Here is a 26,645-nt window from a genome sequence, read left to right as displayed (position 1 = left end):
TGATAGTGCTGCTATAAACATTAGGGTGCATGTGCCCCTTCGAATCAGCATTTTTGTATCCTTTGGATAAATACCTAGTAAATTGCTGGGTCATAGGGTAGTTCTATTTTTAATTTTTGGAGAAACCTCCATACTGTTTTCCAGAGTGGCTGTACCAGTTTGCATTCCCACCAGCAGTGCAAAAGTGTTCCCCTTTCTCTGCATCCTTGCCAACATCTGTGGTTTCCTGAATTGTTCATTTTAACCATTCTGACAGGTGTGAGGTGGTATCTTATTGTGGTTTTGATTTGTATTTCCCTGATGATGAGTGATACTGAGCATCTTTTCATGTGTTTGCTAGCCATCTGGATATCTTCTTTGGAAAAATGTCCATTCATATTAGCATATACTTTAAAGTTATCATCAGAAAACTTGATAAAAAATATTATGATATCAATTCAAATAATATTTAACTAACACTCATAAGTCTAAAACTGTGAGGGATATAACAAAAGGGGTCATGATTCTCATCCTCAAAGAGTTTACTAGAAACCCAAACCATATGGCAGTACATTATGTGTTACATAAAATACAGGTTCTTAAAAGAAATATGCCAAAACAGAGGCATAAAAAGTAGAATGGTCAATTGGTTAAGGGTCTGACTCTTGATTTCAGCTCAGATCATGATCTCGTAATTCATGAGTTCAAGCCCCACATGAGACTGTGCTGACAGTGTGGAACCTCCTTGGGATCCTCTGTCTCTCTTCTCTCTCTGCCCCTTCCTTACTCACTCTCTGTCAAAAATAAATGAAACATTAAGAAGAAAAGTTGGGGCACTGGGGTGGCTTAGTCTGTTAGGCATCCGACTTCAGCTCTAGTCGTGATCTCATGGTTCGTGGGTTCGAGCCCTGCATCGGGCTCTGTGCTGACAGCTCAGAGCCCAGAATCTGCTTTGGATTCTGTGTCTCCCTCCCTCTCTGCCCCTCCCCTACTCGTTCTCTCTCTCTCGTTTCTCTCTCTCTTTCTCTTTCTCTCTCAAAAATAAGTAAACATTAAAGTTTTTTTAAAAAATTATTAAGATGGTATAGGGCACCTGGGTGGCTCAGTTGGTTAAGCATCCAACTCTTGATTTCGGCTCAGGTCATAATCTCACAGTTCATGGGATCAAGCTCTATGCTGACATCGGGCTCCATGATGACAGCACAGATCCTGCTTGGGATTCTCCCTCCCTCTCTCTCTGCCTTTTCTCGCTCTTGCACACATACATGCACACTTAATAATTTTTAAGTGTACATACAGTTCAGTGGTTTTAAATACATTCACAATGTTGTGCTAATAAAATGACCACCATTTATCTCCAGAACTCTTCATCTCTAAATAAATAAATAAATAAATAAATAAATAAATAAATAAATCTAAAAAAATTATTAAGAAGGTAAATTCTGTTATTATTTTACCACAATCAAAAAGGAGTAAAAAACAAAAAAAAATATGCCAAAAGTAGATTGATCTGGAAATAAAACAATGAAAACTGTTACACAATGAAGGAATACAAAGATTTTTAAATGGGTTACAAATTTAGCACTTACCTTCATATTTAAAATGGTAACATTTTCCAAGCAACAATACAGGGGAATTTCTACTAAAATATGTCTTTGTTTTCAACACCCAACCTAAACAAGAAAAGAGAAAAACAGTTTTGCAATTAAAGGATTTCAGGCTAAAAGTGTAGCATTTTATTTTATTTTATTTTATTTTATTTTATTTTATTTTATTTTATTTTATTTTATTTTATTTTAAATCATCAATTCTAAACTATGAACATGCAGTTTTTTTCAAGAATCCAAAATATATGGACAATGAACTGAAAATACAGGTCGTTTATGCTACCTTCAAATACAGTTAAGTATTTTAAACACATTCCATCATGTAAAGAACATGAGAAAGAAAAGAACTTAATTTTAATTTATTTTCAAACAGGTCACAATGTTCTTTTTTTCCCCACAATGATCTTATGGTATAAAACTTAAAAGGTACAAATTCTAGAGACACCTCAGTGGCTTAGTTGGTTGAGAGTCCAACTCTTGACTTTGGCTCAGGTTGTGATCTCAGGGCTGTGGGATCAAGCCCCACATCAGGCTCCACGCTGAGTGTGGAGCCTGCCTGGGACTCTCTCTCTTTCTCCCTCTGCCCCTTTCCCCTATGCGCACTCTCTCTTTTCTCTCAAGAGAAATTAAAGATTACAAAAAAATAAAATAAAATAACAGTATAGGAGTGTCTTAGGTGGCTTAGTCAGTTGAGCATCTGACTTCAGCTCAGGTCATGATCTTGCAGTTCATGAGTTCGAGGCTGCTTAGGGCTCACTGCTGTCAGTGCAGAGCCTGCTTGGGATCCTCTTCCCCCCCCCCCCCCTCTGACCCTCCTCACTTGTGCGCACATGCGTGCTCTCTCTCTCTCAAAAATAAATAAATATTTTTAAAAAAACAAAAGTTACTTTAAAAAAAAAACAGTACAAATTCTACTCCAGTTTCTCTGACATTAACTTCTTTTTCCCACATGCAACAAATGTTACCAATTTCTTGTCTTTCCTTCCATTTTAGATAATTAAAATATTTAAAATAATTGAGTATTCCAATGAAGTAATTTACGGAAAAGGTAACACAGTCCACTACTGCTTGTGATAAATGTGAATCCCTGAAGTTTCCTAGGTCAATGTATAACCCCATCATTTCAGCCACCTGAGGATGTCTGAAAATAGTGAATAGAGCTTTCAGAGATCCTCATTTCCGTTTCCACCTCCAAATCCCCAATTCCCAACTATAGTTGCAAATTCTTTAAGTTTTGTTCCTGCGAAACTATAGCATCTATCCTCTTGGTTTTTTATGATGCCATTAATAGTTCTTAATTTCCTGAGAAAAACACCTGCCCATTATATTCCTGAGTATTCCTAAGTATATGAAATTCCTGACTGCTAAGGATAGACTTAAAAGCAGCTCCTAACATGCAAGAGCATATAAACAGAAAGAATCTGAAATTGGGAGCCAACAGACTTAGGCCTACTCTTAAGTAGACTATCTGCCATTTATATTGAAAAGTTTTTAGAAAATGTAAAATAAGTGACTTTTTACAAAAGTGCTCCCCAAAGTACTTTAATACAAATGAATACAAAAAAGAAATAGAAATACGTATTCATAATAAAGATGATGCAAGTATTTGAATTTGCTAGAGAAAAGAAAGAATGGCAAATAAATATATGAATCGGGTTTTCCTTTACTTGGATTGCTGCAGTACTCTCCAAAACAGTTTCTGTGTCATCAGTTTTTCCTCATTCTAGCATATGCCACATGTCACTGCCAAATTAATCTCCCCGTGGCTCAGCTTTGAATAGGTAACTCTTCTGCTCAAAAACCATCCTCAGTGACTCATTACTTAACAGATTTATTATGAACTTCTCAGTGATACTAAAGACATTCCAAAATATGATACAAATTACATTTACAGTCATCTTTTCCACTACTTTTCACCTATACTCAAAGTGGGCTTTGCTGTTTGGCTCATACTAGCCCATGACAAAAATATCCTCCCCAATATGAGCCTATCTACTTCTTACAGCTCGTGTGTGTGTGTGTGTGTGTGTGTGTGTGTGTGTGTGTGTGTTTGCAGAGCGAATGAGTGTGAGCCAGGGAGGAGCAGAGGGAGGAAGGGAAGAGAATCTTAAGCAGGCTCCACACCCTCCTGTGTGCACTTCTAAGCCAGTTTTTCTTTTTCCCACCTGGCTCTGATGCTCTTCTCTGAACTCCAGTGGGAAAATGGTATTTACTGATCCTATTCTATACCAGGAACTAGGCTAGGCACCTTACAAACATTATCTCTTAGAATTGTTAGTACTGTACCAGAATGATTCTAACCCCCAAATAGTAATAACCCCCTCCCAGTATTTCTAAAGCAAATTCTAAGAACTTCACAAAAAAAAAACCTTCAAATAAAAGGAAACAATCTTCAAGGAGGAACTTCTCTTTCTCCCTATGCTCTAGCCTCTGCCTACCTCCTCTTACCACTCACCAATCCTTCCTCAAGAAAAGAGAAGTTGTGAATCTGATTCTTAAGAGCCTGGGGCATTGCAAGGATCCACATTTTACTTGAGCACAGATTTACAGTGCTTTAAAGCTCAACCATGCATGACTCATATGGTGCATACTCTCTCACTCTTACACTTCCTGTGCAAATCCTGGCAGGACCTAACCCTCATAATAGACTGACTTATTTTAATACTCCATGATGCTAGGTACATAAGAAAGCTCAGGACTTCTCATAAGGCCCAGCCATTTTCCTCTCTTTTTCCACAGGCATGTCAAAGCTGAATTAGGCCTGTATGCCAAATGACTAGTCTATAGAATATTCTTTTTTTCTTTTAATTATTTGGTTTTAGTTGACCAGTTTTCATTTTATCTTTATAAAAGTATTGTAAGAAACACAACTACCTCTACCCTAGCTTGTTGACGCTGAACCAGGATACCATGGCACACAGACAAAAAATGAAGGATATAAAATCCATAGAGACATGGGATAACAGAGCCTGGAGTATAGGAAGGAGCCATGAATAAAAGTATATTAATAAGTTCTTCTTATACATATTGAAAAATATATATTCACCAGAATTCTTCATACTGAAGAATATATTCTTATTTTGTATCTTAATCTCCCCTACTGTTTACCTTTAAGTCTCAGTTTATAGCAGAGGGAGGTGGGACAGAGACAAATGTCATTATGATTTCAAATGAAAACTAATTAAATAAAACTAAGTAAGTTAAGAGAAGTAAGTAAATTTGGCAAACAAGCCATTAAATAAATTGAAACGGGGCAATGACTGTGAGGGGTGAGCATTGACCAGAAGGAAGCTTGAAGAAACTTTTTGGGGTGAAGGAAATTTTTTTTTTCTTTTAATATAATTTATTGTCAAGTTAGCTAACATACAGTGTATATACAGTGTGCTCTTGGTTTCAGGGGTAGATTCCCATGATTCATCACTTAAATACAACACCCAGTGCTCATCATAACAAGTGCCCTCCTTAATGCCCATCACCCATTTAGCCCATCCCTCCACCCACTTCCCCTCCAGCAACCTTCAGTTTGTTCTGTGTATTTAAGAGTCTCTTATGGTTTGCCTCCCTTTCTGTTTTTATCTTATGAAACAACTTTTTTCTTATATCACACAGTTCTGTGGATTGACTGGGCTCAACCGAGCAGTTCTCCTGCTAAGTCTAACATAGCGGAAATCAGATGGAGAGGCTCAACTGAGACACTGAATTGGCTGATGCTTTCTCTCTTAGATCATCTCAGGGCCTTTCTTCGTCATGTGGTCTCTCCATGTGATTTTCTCCAGCAGAGTACCTAAAGTGGTGACATAACAGTTCAGAGCTCCAAATCAGAGCAAGCAGAAGTTGCCTCTTAATGGCCAGGCCTAGAATTGACACAGCCTCATTTCCTCTCATTCTATTGGTTAATATGAGGCACAGGCCAGCCCAGATTCAATGAGAAAAGAGACAACACAAGATATGATTAAAGATCCTTACTAAGGACGATCTTTGGAGAATAGCAATCATAAACAGAATGTTACAAAAAACCTATAGTCCATTAAGTCAGCTACCTGAATACCACAAAGCTTTAAAAGATCCAAACAAGCCAAAAAATGTAGAAATAACAGATGATAATTATTTTTGGGAGGATCTGAAACACCCAGAAGAAGGATGGTTTACATATTAACCTTTTTTAAAAAGGAAGTCAAGTTTACACACCTCATGAAGTCAGGTAAATAAAAGGAGAGAGGGGAGAAGAAAGCAAAAATTAAGCCGTTTTTCAAGAAAGTAAGGTCCAGAGTCTTTTAAATCTTAAGTGCTATCCCATTTCTAGTTCCATCTTCATCATTTCATAATATTGACATTGAAAAAATTAATCCTAAATTATGTTCACTATATTCAGAGAAGAGCAAGACTGAGGAACAGGGAGGCTGGATTTGAATACCACCAGTTTCATGACTTATTACCTAGATATGTGACCACAAATATGTTAATCTCAGTTTTCTAATTAAAAAAAAAATCTCAGGAAGATATCCATCTCAGAAAGATATGAGATTTAAATAAGGTACATAAATCATCTACAAAATGCTAGGGAACCTGGGTGGCTCAGTCTGTTAAGCCTCTGTCTTCAGCTCAGGTCATGATCTTGCAGTTCATGGGTTCGAGCCCCATGTTGGGCTCTGTGCTGACAGTTGAGCCTGGAGCCTGCTTCAGATTCTGTCTCCCTCTTTCTGCCCCTCCCCCAATCATGGTCTGTCTCTCTCAAAAATAAATAAACATTTAAAAAAATTTTTTTAAATGCTAGTAAATGCTCAATCAATCTTAGTCCTTCCTGTACCACCCATACTACACAAACTCTAAGCAAGGAAAATACAGAAAACATTTTAGAGAGATTTTCAACCAATAAAATCAAACAAAAATACTAGTCCATAACTTGAAGCTATCTAGAACACTTAGTCACCTTAAACCATCTGTTGAAGAAGAGATTAGAAATTACCATAATTTTATGATGGCCACTTAAGTATCTAGATAAGGAAAACAACACATATGTAAATAATAGTTTAACAATACCTAGGATACTGATAAACTGGGTTATTCTAGGAGCACCTAGGTCTTAAGCTTAAGACTTTGGCTCATGTCATGAGCTCATGATTCTTGAATTCAAGCCCCACATCAGGCTCGACACTGACAGCACTCAGAGCCTGCTTCAGATTCTCTGCCTCCTTCTTCCTCTGCCACTCCCCTGCTCATACTCTCTCTCTCTCTCTGTCTCTCTCAAAAATAAATAAATAAACATTTAAAAATAAAAGTGATTTGTATTTAAAAAAATAGTAAAATAAAAATGGGTTATCTAGTGCCTGTATGACAATTTTCAACTTACAAATGAAATCTTCATCACATAACCTATTCACCAAATTAAATGGCTTAAAAAGAACATAAGCCTCTATTTGCAGATGACATGATCTTTACATACAGAAAATCTAAAAGAATCACAAAAAAAAACTATTAGAGCTAATAAAGTAGAACATCAAGCTTACAAGACACAAGATAAAATTACAAAAAGCAACTATTATTTCTATATACTGGCAACAAATAAACTTAAAGAAAGAAAACAATTCACTTTAAAATAGCATCAAAAAGAATAAAATAGGAATAACTTTAACAAAAAAGGAAATAAAAACTTTCCTAAATACTTAGGAAAAACTTTAACAAGCTTTATAAGTAGAAAACGACAAAACATGATTGAAACAAAAAATTACAAACCTAAATATAAGGAAACATATCCCATGTCCATGGATTGGAAAGTTTAATATGGCAATACTGTACAAGTGATCTACAGATTCACTAAAATCTCTATCAAAATCCCAACTGGATTTCTTGCAGAAATTGTTAAGATGATAAAAAATTCATCCAAAATAGCCAAAATAATCTTGGAAAAGAAGAACAGAGTTGAAGGAATCACACTTTCCAATTTTGTAATTTTACAAAAAGCTAAAGTAATTAAGAGAGTGTTGCACTGGCACACAGATGGATGTGTACATACATGGAATTGAACTGGAAGTCCATAAATAAACCTTTACATCTGTGGTCAACTGATTTAGACAAGGGAATCAAGACCATTCAATGGAGAAAGAACAGTCTTTTCAAAAAATGGTGCTGGGACAACTAGATAGACACATACAAAAATGAAGTTGGACTTCTACCTCACATCGCATGCAAAAATTAATTCAAAATGGATCAAAGACCTAAATATAAGAGCTAAATTAATAAAATTCTTGGGGTTCCTGGGTGGCTCAGGTAAGCGTCTGACCTTTGATTGTGGCTCAGGTAATGATCCCAGGATCCCTCATCAGGCTCCACACTTAGTGTGGAGCTTAAGATTCTCTCTCTCTCCCTCTGCCCCTCTCCCCAACTCATGCTCACTTTCTCTCTCTCCCTAGAAAAAGGTTTTTTTAATTAAAAAAATAAAACTCTTAAGAAACACAGGTATAAATCTTCATGATTCTGATTTACACAACAGTTTCTCTAATTTGATATCAAAAGCACAAACAACCAAAGAAAAAATAAATAAACTGGATTTCATCAAAATTTGAAGGTTTTGTGCTCTAGTGGACACTATCAAGAAAGTAAAAAGACAACACCAAAATGGGAGAAAGTATTTGTAAATCATATATTTGCTAAGGGATTTCTATCTAGAACATATAAAGAACTCATAAAGCTCAAAAATAAAAAGACAAATAACCCAATTAAAAAATACACAAAGGATTTAAATAGATATTTCTCCAAAGAATATATACAAATAGTAAGTATATAGAAGGTTGCTTAATATCATTATTCATCAAGGAAATGCAAATCAAACTCACTGAGATACTTCGTAGCCACTGGAATGGCTCCAATAAAAAAGATGGACAATAAAAAGTGCTGTTGACAATGTGGAGAAATTCAAACCCTCAAACATTGCTGATAGGAATATAAAATGGTACAGCCACCTTAGAAAACAGCTTGGTACTTTTTCAAAAAGTTAAAATTAGAGTTAATATATTATCCAGCAATTCTACTCTTAGGTGTATACCCAAGAGAACTGAATGCATATGTTCACACAAAAACTTTTACACAATGTTCATAGCAGCAATATTCATATTAGCCAAAAATTCAAAAACAATCCAAATGTCCATCAAATAATAAATGGGTAAAGAAAATGTAGTATGGCCATACAATTAAATATAATTCAGTCATATAAAGGAATGAAGTACGGATACATACATGCTACAATATGGATGAATTTTGAAAACATTATGCTAAGCAAAAGGAGTCAGACAGAAAAGGCCACAAGTTGCATAATGCCATTTATATGAAATGTCCAGAACAGTCAAATCCATAGAGACAGTAAATAGACTGGTGATTGCGAGGGGCTAGAGAAGAGGTGGGGAGGAACAGGGAGTAGATGCTAATCAGTACAGGGTTGCATTTTGGGGTGATAAAGGTGTTCTGGGATTAGCTAGTGATGATGTTGTACAATCTTATACTAAAAACCACTGAATCATAAAAGGATGATTTTTTTAGTATATTATATCTCAATTTTTAAAAAATCAGTGCTCAGTTTTCAAAATGCAATGTTTTATTATCAAGTTGTAACTGTCTAACATGGCCTTTAGCTGGCCATGCTTTCCAGTGAGCAGGAGCCAACTGTCCATTGTGTTTTACCTGAATTTGCATTATTATTTTTTTAATTTTATTTTTGTGTTTTTTTCTTTTTTTTAAATTTACATCCAAGTTAGCATATAGTGCAACAATGATTTCAGGAGTAGATTCCTTAGTGCCCCTTACCCATTTAGCCCATTTCCCCCCCCCCACAACCCCTCCAGTAACCCTCAGTTTGTTCTCCATATTTATGAGTCTCTTAGGTTTTGTACTCCTCCCTATTTTTATATTATTTTTGTTTCCCTTCCCTCATGTTCATCTGTTTTGTCTCTTAAAGTCCTCATATGAGTGAAGTCATATGATATTTGTCTTTCTCTGACTGACTAATTTCACTTAGCATAATACCCTCCAGTTCCATCCACATAGTTGCAAATAGCAAGATTTCATTCTTTTTGATTGCCGAGGAATACTCCATTGTATATAAATATCACATCTTCTTTATTCATTCATCCAGCGATGGACATCTGGGATCTTTCCATACTTTGGCTATTGTTGATAGTGCTGCTATAAACATTGGGGTGCATGTGTCCCTTTGAAATAGCACACCTATATCCCTTGGATAAATACCTAGTAGTACAATTGCTGGGTCATAGGGTAGTTCTATTTTTAGCTTTTTGAGGAACCTCCATATTGTTTTTTCAGAATGGGTGCACCAGCTTGCATTCCCACCAACAATGCAAAAGAGATCCTCTTTCTCCACATCCTTGCCAACATCTGTTGTTGCAATGTTAGCCATTCTGACAGGTGTAAGGTGGTATCTCACTGTGATTTGGATTTGTATTTCCCTGATGAGGAGTGATGTTGAGCATTTTTTCATGTGTCAGTTGGCCATCTGGATGTCTTCTTTGGAGAAGTGTCTATTCATGTGTTTTGCCCATTTCTTCACTGGATTATTTGGTTTTTGGGTGTTGAGTTTGATAAGTTCTTTATAGATTTTGGATGTTAATCGTTTATCTGATATGTCATTTGCAAATATCTTCTTCCGTTCTGTTGGTTGCCTTTTAGTTTTGCTGATTGTTTCCTTCACTGTGCAGAAGCTGTTTATTTTGATGAAGTCCCAGTAGTTCATTTTTGCTTTTGTTTCCCTAGCCTCCAGAGACGTGTTGAGTAAGAAGTTGCTGAGGCCAAGATCAAAAAGGTTTTTGCCTGCTTTCTCCTCAAGGATTTTGATGGCTTCCTGTCTTACATTTAGGTCTTTCATCCATTTTGAGTTTATGTATGGTGTAAGAAAGTGGTCCAGGTTCATTCTTCTGTATGTCGCTGTCCAGTTTTCCCAGCACCACTTGCTGAAGAGACTGTCTTTATTCCATTGGATATTCTGTCCTGCTTTGTCAAAGATTAGTTGGCCATACATTTGTAGGTCCATTTCTGGGTTCTCTATTCTGTTCCACTCAGATCGTGTCTGTTCTTCTGCCAGTGCCATACTGTCTTGATGATTACAGCTTTGTAGTATAGCTTGAAGTCCGGGATTGTGATGCCTCCTGCTTTGGTTTTTTTTTCAAGATTGCTTTGGCTGTTCGGGGTCTTTTCTGGTTCCATACAAATTTTAGGATTTGTTCTAGCTCTGTGAAGAATGCCGGTGTTATTTTGATAGGGATTGCATTGAATACATAGATTGCTTTGGGTAGTATCAACATTTCAACAATATTTGTTCTTCCTATCCAGGAGCATGGAATCTTTTTCCATTTTTTTGTGTCTTCTTCAGTTTCTTTCATAAGCTTTCTATAGTTTTCAGTGTATACATTTTTCACCTCTTTGGTTAGATTTATTCCTAGGTATTTTATGGGTTTTGGTGCAATTGTAAATGGGATCAATTCCTTGATTTCTCTTTCTGTCGCTTCATTGTTGGTGTATAGGAATGCAACTGATTTCTGTGCATTGATTTTATATCCTGCAACTTTGCTGAAATCATGAATCAATTCTAGCAGTTTTTTGGTGGAATCTTTAGGGTTTTCCATTTAGAGTATCATGCCATCTGTTAAGAGTGAAAATTTGACCTCCTCCTGGCCGATTTGGATGCCTTTTATTTCTTTGTGTTGTCTGATTGCAGAGGCTAAGACTTCCAATACTATGTTGAATGACAGTGACAAGAGTGGACATCCCTGTCGTTTCTGACCTTAGGGGGAAAGCTCTCAGTTTTTCCCCATTGAGGATGATATTAGAGTTGGGTCATTCATATATGGCTTTTATGATCTCGAGGTATGATCCTTCTATCCCTACTTTCTTGAGGGTTTTTATCAAGAAAGGATGCTGTATTTTGTCAAATGCCTTTTCTGCATCTATTGAGAGGATCATATGGTTCTTGTCCTTTCTTTTATTGATGTGATGAATCACATTAATTTATTGTGGATATTGAACCAGCCCTGCATCCCAGGTATAAATCCCACTTGCTCGTGGTGAATAATTTTTTTAATGTATTGTTGGATCCAGTTGGCTAATATCTTGTTGAGGATTTTTGCATCTATGTTCATCAGGGAAATTGGTATAATTCTCCTTTTTAGTGGGGTCTCTGGTTTTGGAATCAAGGTAATGCTGGCTTCATAGAAAGAGTTTGGAAGTTTTCCTTCCATTTCTATTTTTTGGAACAACTTCAAGAGAATAGGTGTTAACTCTTCCTTAAATGTTTGGTAGAATTCCCCTGGAAAGCCATCTGGCCCTGGACGTTTGTTTTTTGGCAGATTTTTTATTACTAATTCGACTTCCTTACTGGTTATGTGTCTGTTCAAATTTTCTATTTCTTCCTGTTTCAGTTTTGGTAGTGTATATGTTTCTAGGAATTTATCCATTTCTTCCAGATTGCCCATTTTATTGGCATATAATTGCTCATAATATTTTTTTATTATTGTTTTTATTTCTGCTGTTTTGGTTGTGATCTCTCCCCTTTCATTCTTGATTTTATTTATTTGGGTCCTTTCCTTTTTCTTTTTGACCAAGCTGGCTAGTGGTTTATCAATTTTGTTAATTCTTTCAAAGAACCATCTTCTGGTTTCATTGATCTGTTCTACTGTGTTTTTAGTTTTGATAGCATTAATTTCTGCTCTAATCTTTATTATTTTCTGTCTTCTGCTGCTTTGGGGTTTTATTTGCTGTTCTTTTTCCAGCTCTTTAAGGCGTAAGGTTAGGTTGTGTATCTGAGATCTTTCTTCCCTCTTTAGGAAGGCCTGGATTGCTATATACTTTCCTCTTATGACTGCCTTAGCTGCGGTCCAGAGGTTTTGGGTTGTGGTGTTATCATTTTCATTGGCTTCCATATACTTTTTAATTTCCTCTTTAACTTCTTGGTTAGCTCATTCATTCTTTAGTAGGATGTTCTTCAGTCTCCAAGTATTTGTTACCTTTCCAAATTTTTCTTTCGAGTTTCATAGTGTTGTGTTCTGAAAATATGCAGTGTATGATCTCGATTTTTTTGTACTTGCTGAGGACTGATTTGTGTCCCAGTATGTGGTCTATTCTGGAGAACATTCCATGTGCACTGGAGAAGAATGTATATTCTGCTGCTTTAGGATGAAATGTTCTGAATGTATCTGTTAAGTCCATCTGGTCCAGAATGTCATTCAAAGCCATTGTTTCCTTGATTTTTTGATTAGATGATCTGTCCACTGCTGTGAGTAGGGTATTGGAAGTCTCCTATTATGGTATTACTATCAATAAGTTTCTTTATGTTTGTGATTCATTGATTTATATATTTGGGTGCTCCCACATTTGGCACATAAATATTTACAATTGTTAGGTCTTCTTGGTGGATAGACCCCTTAATTATGATATAATGCCCTTCTGCATCTCTTGATACAGTCTTTATTTTAAAGTCTAGACTGTCTGATATAAGTATGGCTACTCCAGCTTTCTTTTGTTGACCATTAGCATGACAGATGGTTCTCCATCCCCTTACTTTCAATCTGAAGGTGTCTTTAGGTCTAAAGTGGGTCTCTTAAACAGCATAGAGATAGATCTTGTTTTCTTATTCATTCTGTTACCCTATGTCTTTTGATTGGAGCATTGAGTCCATTGACATTTAGAATGAGTACTGAAAGATATGAATTTATTGCCATTACGTTGCTTGTAGAGTTGGAGTTTCTGGTCCTTTCTAATCTTTGTTGCTTTTGGTATTTATTTATATTTTCATCTTTTCTCCCCTCAGAGAGTCCCCCTTAAAATATCTTGCAGGGCTGGTTTAGTGGTCACAAACTCCTGTAATTTTTGTTTGTTTGGGAAACTTTTTAATCTCTCCTTCTATTTTGAATGACAGCCTTGCTGGATAAAGAATTCTTGGCTGCATATTTTTCTGATTCAGCACATTGAATATATCCTGCCACTCCTTTCTGGCCTGCCAAGTTTCTGTGGATAGGTCTGCTGTAAACCTGATCTGTCTTCCCTTGCAGGTTAAGGACTTTTTTTTCCCTTGCTGCTTTCAGGATTCTCTCCTTGCCTGAGTATTTTGTGAATTTGGCTATGATATGCCTTGTTGATGGTCGGTTTTTGTTGAATCTAATGGGAGTCTTCTGTGCTTCCTGGATTTTGATGTCTGTGTCTTTCCCCAGGTTAGGAAAGTTGTCCGCTATGATTTGCTCACATAACCCTTCTACCCCTATTTCTCTCTTCCTCTTCTGGGACCCCTATGATTCTGATGTTGTTCCTTTTTTTTTTTTTTTTTAACTAAAACAGTTGACAATTTTATTTTCACATTTCACGATACAACTGGAAATTACTTTTTTTTTTTTTGTCCCACTACTCCCTTGCAAAAACTATTCTCTGTTTGATAGGAAGGGGGAGCAAGTCTTCCTTGTCATGCTGTTAGAAAACACCCAGAGTCACAGCACCATGATCTCCTGGTAAAGTAGAACAAGTAATATAAAATGGATATAAAGAGGTTCCTGTCTCTCCTTATCTGTCTGGTCGAGTCATTCCTGGCCGAGTGGGTACCATCATGGGACGGGTGGGAGGTCTCATCATTGGGGGCCCAGGCATCATTGGCATGTGGCCTCCCATAGGCGGCCTCATTCCAGGAGCAGGTCCCACTGACATCATCCCAGGAGGAGGAGGGCCCATCATTGGCATCATGGGAGGGCCCCCCATATGGGGTGCTGGCATCATACCAGGGCGAGGAGGACCCGGGAGACTAGGGGGAGATGGAATCATCGCCCCTGCAGGAGGAGGAGCAGAGAATGGAGTAGGAGGAATCTTTCCTTGCTGAAAGGCAGCAGTTGTTTTGTCGATCAGGCTCTGGGCTTGCTCTTCCATCCATTTCTGATAGTAGTCTTTCACATTCTCTTTGTGTTTCCTACCACTGCAGTGTGTCTTTCTCACAGATGGAGAGTCATGGGTGAGGTATGTGTTGCAGTAGTCACAATAAAACTTAGGCATGTTGCTTTGCAGACTGTTGGCCACTCTGTGATGTTGTTCCTTTTTAATGAGTCACTGATTTCTCTAATTCTTAAATCGTGCTCTTTTGCCTTAATCTCCCTCTTTTTTTCTGCTTCATTATTCTCCATAAGTTTGTCCTCTCTATCACTGATTCTCTGTTCTGCCTCATCCATCCTTGCTGCCATGGCATCCATTCGTGATTGCAGCTAAATTATAGCATTTTTTATTTAATCCCGACTAGTTTTTACTTCTTTTATCTCCACAGAAAGGGATTCTAATCTATTTTCAACTCCAGCTAGTATTCTTATTATTGTGATTCTAAATTCTGTTTCAGACATCTCGCTTGTATCTGTATTGGTTAAGTCCCTGGCTGTCGTTTCTTCCTGCTCTTTCTTTTGGGGTGAATTCCTTCGTTTCGTCATTTTGAAGGGAGAAAAGGAATTAATGAAGTAGAAAAAATTAAAATTAAAAAAAATTAAAATTAAAAAAATATTAAAATTAAAAAGACACACACCAAAAAAATCGAATAAATGATGCTAGATCCTAGGTGTGTTTTGGTCTGGGTGTTGAAAGTGGCTTCATAGATTAGAGAAAAAAGGAGGGAGGGAAGAAAAAAAAAAAGCAAATTGTTTGAAAATTTTAAAAACTGGGTACACTGAAGTAGAGTAAAATGAAATGATGGAAGTAAAATAGAATTTGAAAAAATTTACACAAAAGTAAAGAATATAGTAGAAAAAATTAAATAAAAACATTTGTAATAAAAATTAAAAATAAAAATGAATTTTTTCTCTTTCTGTATTCAAGAAAAAGAACAGAAACCAAAAAGAGAAAAAAGAAAAAAATATCGTTTGAAAATTTGAAAAAGTGAATACACTGAAGTAGACTAAAATAAAATGATGGAAGTAAAATAGAATTTGAAAAAATTTACACAAAAGTAAAAAAACAGGAAAAGAATTTAAAGAAAAATATTTTTAATAAAAATTGAAAATAAAAATGATTTTTTTCTTTCTGTATTCAAGAAAAAGAAATGAAAAAGAAAAAAAATTTTTAAAAAAGAAAATTGAATAGTTGGACATGCTAACAGACTGAAATATGACTGAAATTACTTCATTTTCCCCTAAAAGTTTATTTCCATAAACTAAGTAGGCAGTGAGACTTGTGTTCTTGAAGAGCGAGGTTGGCCCAGTTGGGCAGGGCTTAGTGTAACAGCTCTGTTCTCCACTAGATGGCGTTGTTAGCCTACTGGGGTGGATTGTTGTGGCGATTGCAGGTGCATATGTGCATGCATGGGAGCAGTGAAAGTGGCGTCAGGCAGCTACCCAGTCTCTAGTATAGGAATTGTTCTCCCTGATCAACAATCACACACCCCTCCTTTGTCTTCAGCTTTTGTCCACTCCCCACTTTTATACAGTCCATGACCAAACCCCAGGTAGTACCTCTCTCCCGAGTTTTGTCTCAGATGTGGCTGTTTTCCCTGGCCCCTTAATTCTGAGGGACTGCAGCTTTAACCCGTTCCACCCCTCTGCGGAGGGTCTCACCGAGCAATGGTCGGGTGCCAGCTGCGCCCAGGAATGTTCACGGGGCCGTGCTGCTGCCGATGCCCAGAGACTGCAGCCAGGTGCCAGCCCGCCCCAGAAAAAGTTCGTGAGATAGTGTAGCAGCAGCATTTCAGGGATTATGGAAAATCACAATACATCTGGCACCAGTCTTCACCCTTAACGACCTTGTTCCAGCACCAGCGAATGTGGCCATTCTCTGGGGTCTGCTGGGACCAGGTGACCTCACAGCCTCCACCAAATGTCCTTCTAGCAATGGAACCACTTCTCCCAGTGTGGCCTGAGAACCTCCTGGACCCCACTCTGCTCCTGGGGATTCGCCCTTCCCACCAGAGCCACCACCAGGTATTGAGCTGTGGAGTTTCAGACTCTGCGCTCCCGTTTACAGTCTTAATGGAATTTAAACCCTCCCCTTTCTCCTTTCTCATTTCTCCCTTTTTAGTTTAGTCCCTGCAGCTGTTTCCAATTTTCACTTTCCAGCTGCTTTTGGGGAGGGGTGCTTTTCCTGTATTCTCCACTACCCCCCCCCACCAGCTCCATCCTCTCTCCCCAAGCAAAAGTGGCTCCCTGCCCTCCGTGGCTTCTCTCTCCCCCAGTTCACCTCTCCGCGCCATGTACCCGCTGAATTCTGTGGTTCAGGTTGTGCAGATTGTTGTGTTAATCCTCAGATCAGTTTTCTAGGTGTGCAGGATGGTTTAGTGTTGGTCTGGTTGTATTTCATGGACGCGAGATACACAAAAAACTTCCATGCTGTTCTGCCATCTTGGCTCCCCTACCTGAATCTGCATTATAAAGGGAGTTTTTTAAATGTTATCATTCCTATTTTATGGATCTGAACTTCCTCCTGGTTGAAGCTGGTTCTGCTGAGTATTTCTCCATCTTTGAAAGCTTCTTCTTCTCCAAATTGTTTCTAGTCCAAGGCGGGCTTTAAAATCACCATATGATCCTTAATGGCTTTGTTCACAAACCCAAGGTTAAACACAAGGTTCTGAGAGAAATTCATAGGTATTGGTGTGTGAACTTATCTGCTTGGTGTGTTCAAAGGTTTATTTTGCTTGCTTCCTAGTTTATACATACAGTTGCCTAAAACTGAGTCTGAAAACCTGAGGTATTATCATCACCTAAATAAATTCTTTTTGCTTCTGAATGTTTAAAGGAAAAAGGACCACACAGTATGCCTAAGTTTCTAGGCAATGTTTATGATGATATTTGGCTCTTTCTTCTGAATATATTCTTATTTACATTCCTTACAGAAATATATCATTCAAGAGAACCTCAACCAATTTTCAATGACTTTATAAGGCAGATGATATACATCTTCAAATATTTCTTTGGATTTATATAATTTTTAAATCATGACACTTACTATATTTCATGTTGTTCCAAGCAGATATAAATTTAGTTTTTAGCTTGTCAACTTCATCTGTTCCTGTGGCCTCCATATTCAAATTCTAAAGAAAAAGCCATCACTTGATTGCATTCTTCTGTAAAGTTTAATCTTTTGACTAAAAGAAAAAAATTAAAGAAATATCAGTAATGAATATATATCATATGGTGCAATACCTGCTAAAGTTACTTAACTGATTAAATACAACTTGAACTACAAATGAGCAAACCAGTTTCTCATTTTCCATAACAGAATACAATATATTCTATAAATATTTTAATTACAGAAACATTTAATACCAAATATACAATAAAAATTATACAAAACCAAACAATAATTTCCTCCAGGTGCTCACAATTAAGAACAATAAATTTAGTAAAACAACTCAGCTTTGGTGCTTGTGAGACTATTCAACTTGTTTTATTTATTATAGAGAAGGTGGTTTTAAATCTTATAAGAAATGACAGCTATCTTCAGAATGGAGGCTTTAAGTCACCATTCTAATTAAGTCACTACTTTCATATAAAACCGAATTGTTTTGTTTTTTAAGGCATTTCCTACATTTCCTTCCTATCTCAATACTGCAGCATTTAAAACAATAGCTTAAATTTACAACAGAAAATGTTTTCTTACTTTAAAATAAGAATAAATGTACCTTGTAAGTACTTGCTTTATAACTGACTTGAGGATAAGGTGAGATGTGTGATATAATCTGAAAAAGGAACAAATTATACTTTAACATGCTTGTGCTTATTTACAATAATTCACAGGTTTACTTTTCAAGAAAACAATGCTGCACAGAACAGTGCTCTTTTAGGGTAATAAATATCTCCTCAAAAGTATTGATACATTTATTTCTCTAACAGTAGATGTTCCATTTTATAACATGTACTAAAAGCTACTCATTATACAGTGGAGTCAGGAGAAAAAGCATGGTCCATTGGAAAATTTTTAAAAGCCAATGTGACTAGACATGGATAGTCCAGAAAAGGCACTTGAGATGTAGCCAAAGGTTTGACATGGGCTAGAGCACACAGGGCCTTGTAGACCATGTTAAGAATGTTGTTCTTTATCCAAAGAAAAACTGGTTTCAAACAGGAATATCAGAATCTGATTCTATGGGCTTGATTCTAAGACCAGCACAAAGAATAGACTGAAAAGGGACACGAGTACAGAATTAGAGTTTCCTAGGATTGTACAGGACTAGGAAAGAGATGATAATAGCCTGGGCTGGAACAGTAAAGAGGGAGGGAAACAGACATATAAGGAAATATGTCACAACTTCAATGTCTTGGCAATTAAATGAATATAGAAGGCAAGAAAAACAGATATGCCAACAGATATACCCATGTTCCTGGCTTGTGAAACTAAATAAATGGTGATAATCATTGAAATAGGGAACATTAGAAAGGATCTGGCTAGAGGAGGAAGATCACAAATTTGATTTATATGTAGTTTGAGATGCCTCTGAGAGAGACATGATTCTCTATCAAACATTTATTTAATTATTCAATAAATTATTGCCAGGTACTGTTTAAGGCAGTGCAGATACAGCTTAGGACTAAAGCAGTGAAATACTTCCTCTCATGGAGCTTACATTCTAACTATATTCTAGAGAGGCCAACTAGGCAGCTGGATATATAGATCAGGAGCTTAGAGAGTGAGAGCTATTAATTTGAGCATTGCTGATGTATAAATGAAAAGTAGAGCTACAAACACGTTCCTCAAGGACTTTGCCATGATTATGTTTACACTCTCAGCCTTGAGAATGATATTTAAGGCCCTTCAAGAAATTATGTCTGCCCTCTTTCTTAGCTTCCTCTCTTGCCGTTCCTTCACATGTACCATATACTGAAGCCATTTTTAATATTAATATGAAAGCTTTCTATTGGACATGCTATCTGATACTTCACACCTTTCATGTGCTGTTCCCTTCACCTAGAATGTCTTCCTGCTCACTCTCACTTTTTGACTACCTTATTATCTTGAGTCCCTAAGACCCAGCTTAAGTTTCACCTCCTCTTACAAGACTTGTAAGATTTCTCCCCACTTCCGTATCTCAAATTAGATGGGTCCCTGCTCTTAGCTCCTACAGGATCCTATGTCTTCCTCTATCACAGGACTCATCATACTGAATTGTTATTACTTCTTACCTCTTCCACTAGATGGTCAACTTTCTGAGTATCCGTAAGCTCTGCCTGGCATGTGACTGGTTCTCAAAATGTTTATTAAATGAATCAGTGTACTGATAAATTAATAAATATAGGTATATCACTAGTAGCACTTCTACAAGCTGTAAACCTCTGTCAATTGAACATTTTTTCACTAACAACTAGAATATAGAAAAGGAAAGAAAAATTCTCCTTCAGAAAATTGCATAATTTAACAAAATTTGGAAAAGCAAGAAGAAAGGTTTATAAAATGTGCATCCACATGATGGAATTCATATCCATTAAAAATGTCTTCAGAAAGTTTGTGAAAATGGAGAAACACTGCAGAATCTAAAACTTTATGCATCATACGGTACTGGCTGGGGAAGGGACAGGGGAAGAGTTAGAAAGCAGCACATCAAAAATTGACAAGTTTCTCTGGATGTAAAATTGTGTGTGGATGGTTATTTATTTATTTATTTAGAGTGGAGGAGGGGCAGAGAGAAGGCTCCAAACCGTGAGACCATGACCTGAGCCAAAATCAAGGGTCAGACACTTAGGGTGCCTGGGTGGTTCAGTCATTAAGCATCTGACTTTGGCTCAAGTCATGATCTCAAGGTTCATGAGTTCGAGTCCCACTTAGGGTGAGCTCATGCCCCACTTCAGGTGAACACAAGCCCTGCTTTGGGTAAAAACAGTCCCTATTCGGATGAGCCCTGCTTCTCTCTCTCCCTCTCTTTTTTTAAATTTTTTTAATGTTTGTTTATTTTTGGAGAAAGAGACACAGCATGACTGGGAGTGGGGCAGAGAGAGAGGGAGACACAGAATCTGAAGCAGGCTCCAGTCTCTGAGCTGTCAGCACAGAGCCCAATGCAGAGCTCAAACTCATTAGCTGTGAGATCATGACCTGAGCCAAAGTTGGACGCTTAACTGACTGAGCCACCCAGGTGCCCCTATCTCTCTCCCCCTGCCCCCTCCTCGTCTCTCTCTCTCTGTCCCTTGTGGGATTCTTTCTCTCTCTGCCCCTCACTCCCTTGCACTCTCTCCCTCCCTCTCTCTCAAAAAAAAAAAAAAATAAACAAAAATAAAAGAGACACTTAACCGACTGAGCCACCCAAGCACTCCTCTATGTGGTTATTTTTATGCCACTATTGTCCACCTTTTCAAATCTTATACAAAGAACATATGTAATTTTTAGAATTTAAAATTTTTATTGTTAAAAAGCCACCAACCATGAATCTTCTAAATTCAAATGTTTAAAATAAGATAACGTACATACATGTATTTTCTTTCTAAGTCAGAAAGAAAGTAGACCATGGGGAAGACTTTGGTTCAAATAGTTCACAACACTGGTTACCAGGGATACTCTGGATAGTCTTTGGCAAGAATGTAAAATTAATGCCTTAAAGTGGGTGGGGGGAACATGAAGACAAAGTGAGACATTTTGTATGAGGTAAGTCTGTATCTTAGATAATCACTCCTAAATAAATTAGTAATAAATAAATAGCCAAGGTAAGATGCTGTGACAGATTCAGAAATTAATGAGAAACTTTCAAACCTAAAGGAACTTAGAGCAGAATAAATTGTGAAGTTGTTCTTTTATTATTTTTCCTCAAAATTCCTGCTACTATAGATTATTCACTCAGAATAACTATACCCCCAAATGTGAAACATTTGAAACATTTTTGGAACATATCCTTGACTTATCCTATAAGAATACTTTTATTGTCACCATACAGAGGGTAGATGAGAATAATTAAGTTATTATTATAAGGTCAAACTCGTTAAGCTGTTGCTGGTTTAATAATTTGGTATACAGATGACCCTTGAACAATATACAATGCAGGCGCTGGGCGCTGACCCCTGTTTAGTAGAAATCCATATATAATTTTTTACTCCCCCAAAATGTAACTACTAATAGCCTACTGTCAACCAAAAGCCTTACCAATAACATAAACAATTGAATTAATACACACTTTGTATGTCACATGTACTATATACTATATTCTTACATAAAGCTAGAAAAAAATGTTAATAAAAAATCAAAGAGAAAGTAAATTTATAATACTGTACTGTATTTACCAAAAAAAAAAAAAAAATACATGTATAAGTGGACCTATGCCTTTCAAACCTGTGTTGTTCAAGAGTCAATGGTAGTTACTTTCATGTAACTAAAATTGAATTCCAATCTTCTATAAAGACAGAAACCCACTTTATATCCATAAAAAAATTTAAATGGATGTTTCTAAGAATACTAACTTTAGAGCAGAGAAGATTTTGGAAGATGATCCCTTGAACCATATTGGAAAGTAGTATAAATCAAAATGCTGTAAAAAAGGAATAACCAGATCTGACTCCAAAGGCAAAGACAACAAAAACAAAAACAAACAACTGGGACTACATCAAACTATAAAGCTTTTGTACAGTGAAGGAAACCATCAACTAAAATGTTAAGACAACCTACTGAATGGGGACGCCTGGGTGGCTCAGTCAGTTAAGCATCCGACTTTGGCTCAGGTCATGATCTCATGGTTTGCAGGTTTAAGCCCCACGTTGCGCTCTGTGCTGACAACTCAGAGCCTGGAGCCTGCTTCGGGTTCTGTGTCTCCCTCTCTCTCTGCCCTTCCCCTGATCATGCTCTGTCCCTGTCTGTCTTAAAAATAAATAGACATTAAAAAAATTGTTTTTAAAAAGGCAACCTACTGAATGGGAGAAAATATTTGCAAATCATATATCCAATAAAGGGTATATATCAAAAATATATTAAAAACTCATACAACTTAATAACAAAATATCAAACAATTGGATTAAAAACGTTTAAAGGATCAGAATGTACATTTTTCCAAAGAAGACACACAGATGGCTAACAAGCACATGAACATCACTCATCATCAAAAAAATGCAAATCAAAACCACAATGAGATATCACCTCATTCCTGTCAAAATGGCTATTATCAAAAAGACAAGAAATAGCAAGTGTTGGTGAGTACATGGAGAAAAGGGACCCTTGTGCATTGCTGGTGGGAATGTAAACTGGTTCAGCCACTTTGGAAAACAGTGTACGGGTTCACCAAAACATTAAAAAAAAGAAATACCATATGATTCAACAATTCCATTTCTGAGTATCCAAGGAAAACTAAAATACTAACTGAAGATATATACACCTGTATGCTCGCTGCAGAATTATTTAGAATAGCCAAGATACAAAAGCAACGTAAATGTCCATCAATGGATGAATGGATAAAGAAGTCGTGCGCGCGCGCACACACACACACACACACACACACACACACACACACACACTGGAATACTATTCAACCATAAAAAAGGAAAATCTTGCCATTTGCAACAACATCGATGGAACTTGTGGGTATTTTGCAAAGTGAAATAAGTTAGAGAAAGACGCAATCAGTATGATTGCACTTACATGTGGAATCAAAACAAACAAACAAACAAACAAAACAAAACTCACAGAGAAAACAGTAGTTGCCAAAGAGTAGGAGGTGTGGGGGTAAGCAAAATGAGTGAGGGGGATTAAGAGTTATAAACTTCCAGTTACAAAATAAATATGCAATGGGGATATAATGAACAGCAATCGTGGCTATAGTCAATAATATGGTATTGTATACTTGAAAGTTGCTAAGAGTAAATCTTAAAAGTTCTCATCATAAGAAAAACAAATTTGTAACTTTGTATGGTGACAGACAACTAGCCTTATGGTGGTGATTATTTTCCAAAGTATTAAATCAATGTTGTACACCTGAAACTATATGTTATATGTCAATATTTCAATTAGTAAAAATGGAATATTCAAAGACCTCCTATAAGTCAATAACAAAATGAGTAGAATAATACACAAAAGACTTGAACAGGAACTTTCTATTTATAAATGGATGACACTTATGATTTTATAAGTGGATGACCAAATGGTCAATATGCATAAGAAAGGTCTTTAAAAAGGAAAACATGTATTGAGATTGTGTTACAAACACACCAGATTGGCTAAACCTTAAAAAGTCAGTAAACTACAAGTGTTAGAGAGATGTATAAGGAACTCATACACTACTGGTGTGGTTAAAAATTAATGAAACCACTTTGCAGAAATGTTTGGCAGTATCTATTAAAGCTGAACATGCTCATAGCCTCTAACCCAGAAACTGCACTTCTAGGAATATACCAAACAGAAATGCATACATGTATTCAATAAAGCGTATGTGTAAACCTGTTCATAACAGTATTCTTCTTTTTTTTTTCAAATTTCTATTTAAATTCTAGTTAGTTAATAGCAGTACTATTCTTAATAGCTCCAAGCTACAACTCAAATGTCCATCAACTGTGAAATGGATGTATTGTGGTATATATTTTTTTCAGTATGTAAAAAATACTCTCAAAAATACTCTCAAAAGAGAGAGTCGCATGAGCAGGGGAGGGACAGAGAAAGAGGGAGACATAGGATCCAAAGCAGGCTCTGTGCTGACAGCAAAGAGCCCCAATGCAGGGCTTGAACTTATGAACCATGAGATCATGACCTAAGCTGACACTTAACCAACTGAGCCACCCAGATGCCCCAAAGGTACATTTTTTACATGGAATGTTATATAGCATTGAGAATGAATGAGCTACAACTATATCAACAATGTGAATAAATCTTGCAAACATAATACTGAACTAAAGAAGCCAAACAACACACACACACACACACACACACACACACACACACACACACACACATATGAATCCCTTTCTAAAAGTTCAAAAATAGGCATAACTAATCTATGATATTGGAAGTCAGATTCGAGATTACCTTCAGAAAAGGGGAAAGAGGAAGAAGTGACCAAGAGGAGACACAAGGGTAAGCTTTGGGGTGCTAATGTTCTATTAAAATCTTTATGGTGAAATTACAGTTATGATCACTTTGTGATAACAGAGCTATCCATTTATTATTTATTATTTGTGTATTTTTCTTTCTTAAAAGTTTATTTATTTTGAGATAGAGAGAGAGAGAAAGAGAGGGAGAGCGTGAGCAAGGGAAGGGCAGAGAGGCAGAGAGAGAATCCCAACCAAGCTCCACACTGACAGCACAGAGCCTGACATGGGTTCAAACTCACAACCATGAGATCATGACCTGAGCCAAAATCAAAAGTTGGATGCTTAACCGACTAAGCCACCCAGGCACCCCTGTGCACTTTTCTGTATGTATATTATACTTCAGTAAAAATGTCTATTAAACAATTACTTTGCCAACGTGGAACAGATGGCTTTTCTTTGCCTTCAGAGGGGAGTCCTGAGAAAAGTACACCAAATACAGTAGTCCAGCCTAGAATGCAAAATCTGAATCTAGCATGGGGAAACATCACTCTAACCCCAGATGAGGAACAATGTATTTCAAAAGGGGAGGGAGAATTATATTCTTCAAAAATGTCAGTGTTGTGTGAGACCAAGAAAGGCTTGGAATCTCTCCATATCAAAGGAGATGAAAGAAACACAAAAACTAAATGTAATACCTGCTTCTGAGAAAAGGAATAAAATTATAAAAGGTATTAGATTGACAGATCTAACTAGATGACAGTAGTATTGTTATGAAATCTACAATAAAATATTTAGACATAAATGGTCACAATGAATACAACTTATTCTCAAATGGTTCCAAAAAATAATTTCATATGTATGTATGTATGTATGTATATATATGTATGTGTGTGTATATATATATATATAAAAGATTAATCTGGGTAAAGGATTTTAGTTGTGTTTTATGTACTATTATTATTCTTGCATATTTTCTCTAAGTTTAAAGTTACATCTAAATAAAAAGATTTTAAAATTTTTAAAAAAGGGAATAACCAAAAATTCCAAATAAGGAAAGGATTTGCCTTACTGACTATTAAAACACATTACAAAACTAGAGTAATTTGGGCACCTGGGTGGCTCATTCAGTTAAGCATCTGACTTCAGCTCAAGCATAATCTCAGTTTGTGTGTTCGAGCCCCACATCAGGCTCTGTGTTGACAGCTCAGAGCTTGGAGCCTGCTTCGGAGTCTGTGTCTCCTCTGTCCCTCCCCCGCTTGTGCACGATCTCTCTCTCTCTCTCTCAAAAATAAACAAACATTTAAAAAAACTAGAGTAATTAAAGTTTAGTAAAAGTTAAATTTATTATTATTAGCAAAGGATGACACTGAATAAAACATAATAGGGAGAAAAGAAATAAATCCAAGCATATATAAGAATTTAGTACCTAACATAGGAAATATTTCACATCATTGAAAAAAATGGCTAATTTGCTAAACAGTGCTAGAGTAATAAGCTAGCTGGTTTAATAAAGCTACCTCACAGATTATGAATTCTAGACAAGTTAAAGAATTGAACACAAATGCACACACTTGGCACATGTGCTTATATGCCAGAGAAGTGTTAATTAAAATTTTTTAAACAATCTTGAAGAAACGGACTTTCTAAGCCTGGTGTACAAAACTAGGAATCAGAAAGGAAACTGTAATCACATAAAAATGAAAATTTCAATATAGGAAGAAGAAAAAGAACTTTAGGTTAAATTACAATTCATCAATTAGGAAAAACTTCAATATCTATTACATAGAAAAAGGATGAATGTTTCTAATATACAAAGAGCTCCTATAAATCAATAAGGGGAAAAAACACATACCCCCCCCAAAATCCAGGCATTCCAAAGAAAAAGGCCAATAAACACAAAAAAATATTTTCAAACTTACTAAATCTAAGTAATGCACATTAAAGGAGTTTCGTATTTTTTTCATCATCATAAGAGATTAAATTGGTGAGTCTGAAGAAACAAGCATTTTACATAATTATTTCTCAAATAATAAAGTCCACGAGGGCAGAGAATGTGTCTTCTTCACTACTATATCCTTATAGCTAGCACACTGGTGTGCTAATAGACACAAACATCTGCTGATGA

At 36.5% G+C, this 26,645-nt stretch overlaps 2 protein-coding genes across 8 annotated transcripts in view; both read right to left on the bottom strand.

The window, feature by feature from the left end:
• The window catches only part of ATG4C (autophagy related 4C cysteine peptidase), a 92,265-nt gene that overhangs the window by 50,429 nt on the left and 15,191 nt on the right, over positions 1–26,645 (bottom strand). For 6 of the 7 annotated variants that reach the window (XM_011284954.3, XM_019837138.2, XM_045035956.1 and 3 more), the window contains 3 exons: positions 18,217–18,273; positions 17,541–17,679; positions 1,569–1,652 (listed from right to left, as the gene is read on the bottom strand). In XM_011284954.3, coding sequence (XP_011283256.1) covers positions 1,569–1,652; positions 17,541–17,616 — 160 coding nt within the window. In that variant the 5' untranslated portion in view covers positions 17,617–17,679; positions 18,217–18,273. The remainder of the gene's footprint in view (positions 1–1,568; positions 1,653–17,540; positions 17,680–18,216; positions 18,274–26,645) is intronic. The other variant, XM_019837137.2, reaches the window with a different exon arrangement.
• LOC105259923 (U1 small nuclear ribonucleoprotein C-like) lies at positions 13,885–14,659 on the bottom strand. The gene has a single exon (XM_045035957.1). It carries the CDS (start codon positions 14,616–14,618, stop codon positions 14,139–14,141), a length of 480 nt encoding a protein of 159 aa, XP_044891892.1. The 5' UTR covers positions 14,619–14,659; the 3' UTR covers positions 13,885–14,138.

The sequence above is a fragment of the Felis catus genome, chromosome C1, assembly GCF_018350175.1.
Source record: "Felis catus isolate Fca126 chromosome C1, F.catus_Fca126_mat1.0, whole genome shotgun sequence".
Lineage (NCBI taxonomy): Eukaryota > Metazoa > Chordata > Mammalia > Carnivora > Felidae > Felis > Felis catus.
This window is presented reverse-complemented; position numbering and strand designations above follow the sequence as displayed.

Coding starts and splice junctions, on each gene's coding strand:
- LOC105259923 (XM_045035957.1), bottom strand. CDS start 14,618: ATGCCTAAGTTTTATTGTGACTACTGCAACACATACCTCACCCATGAC.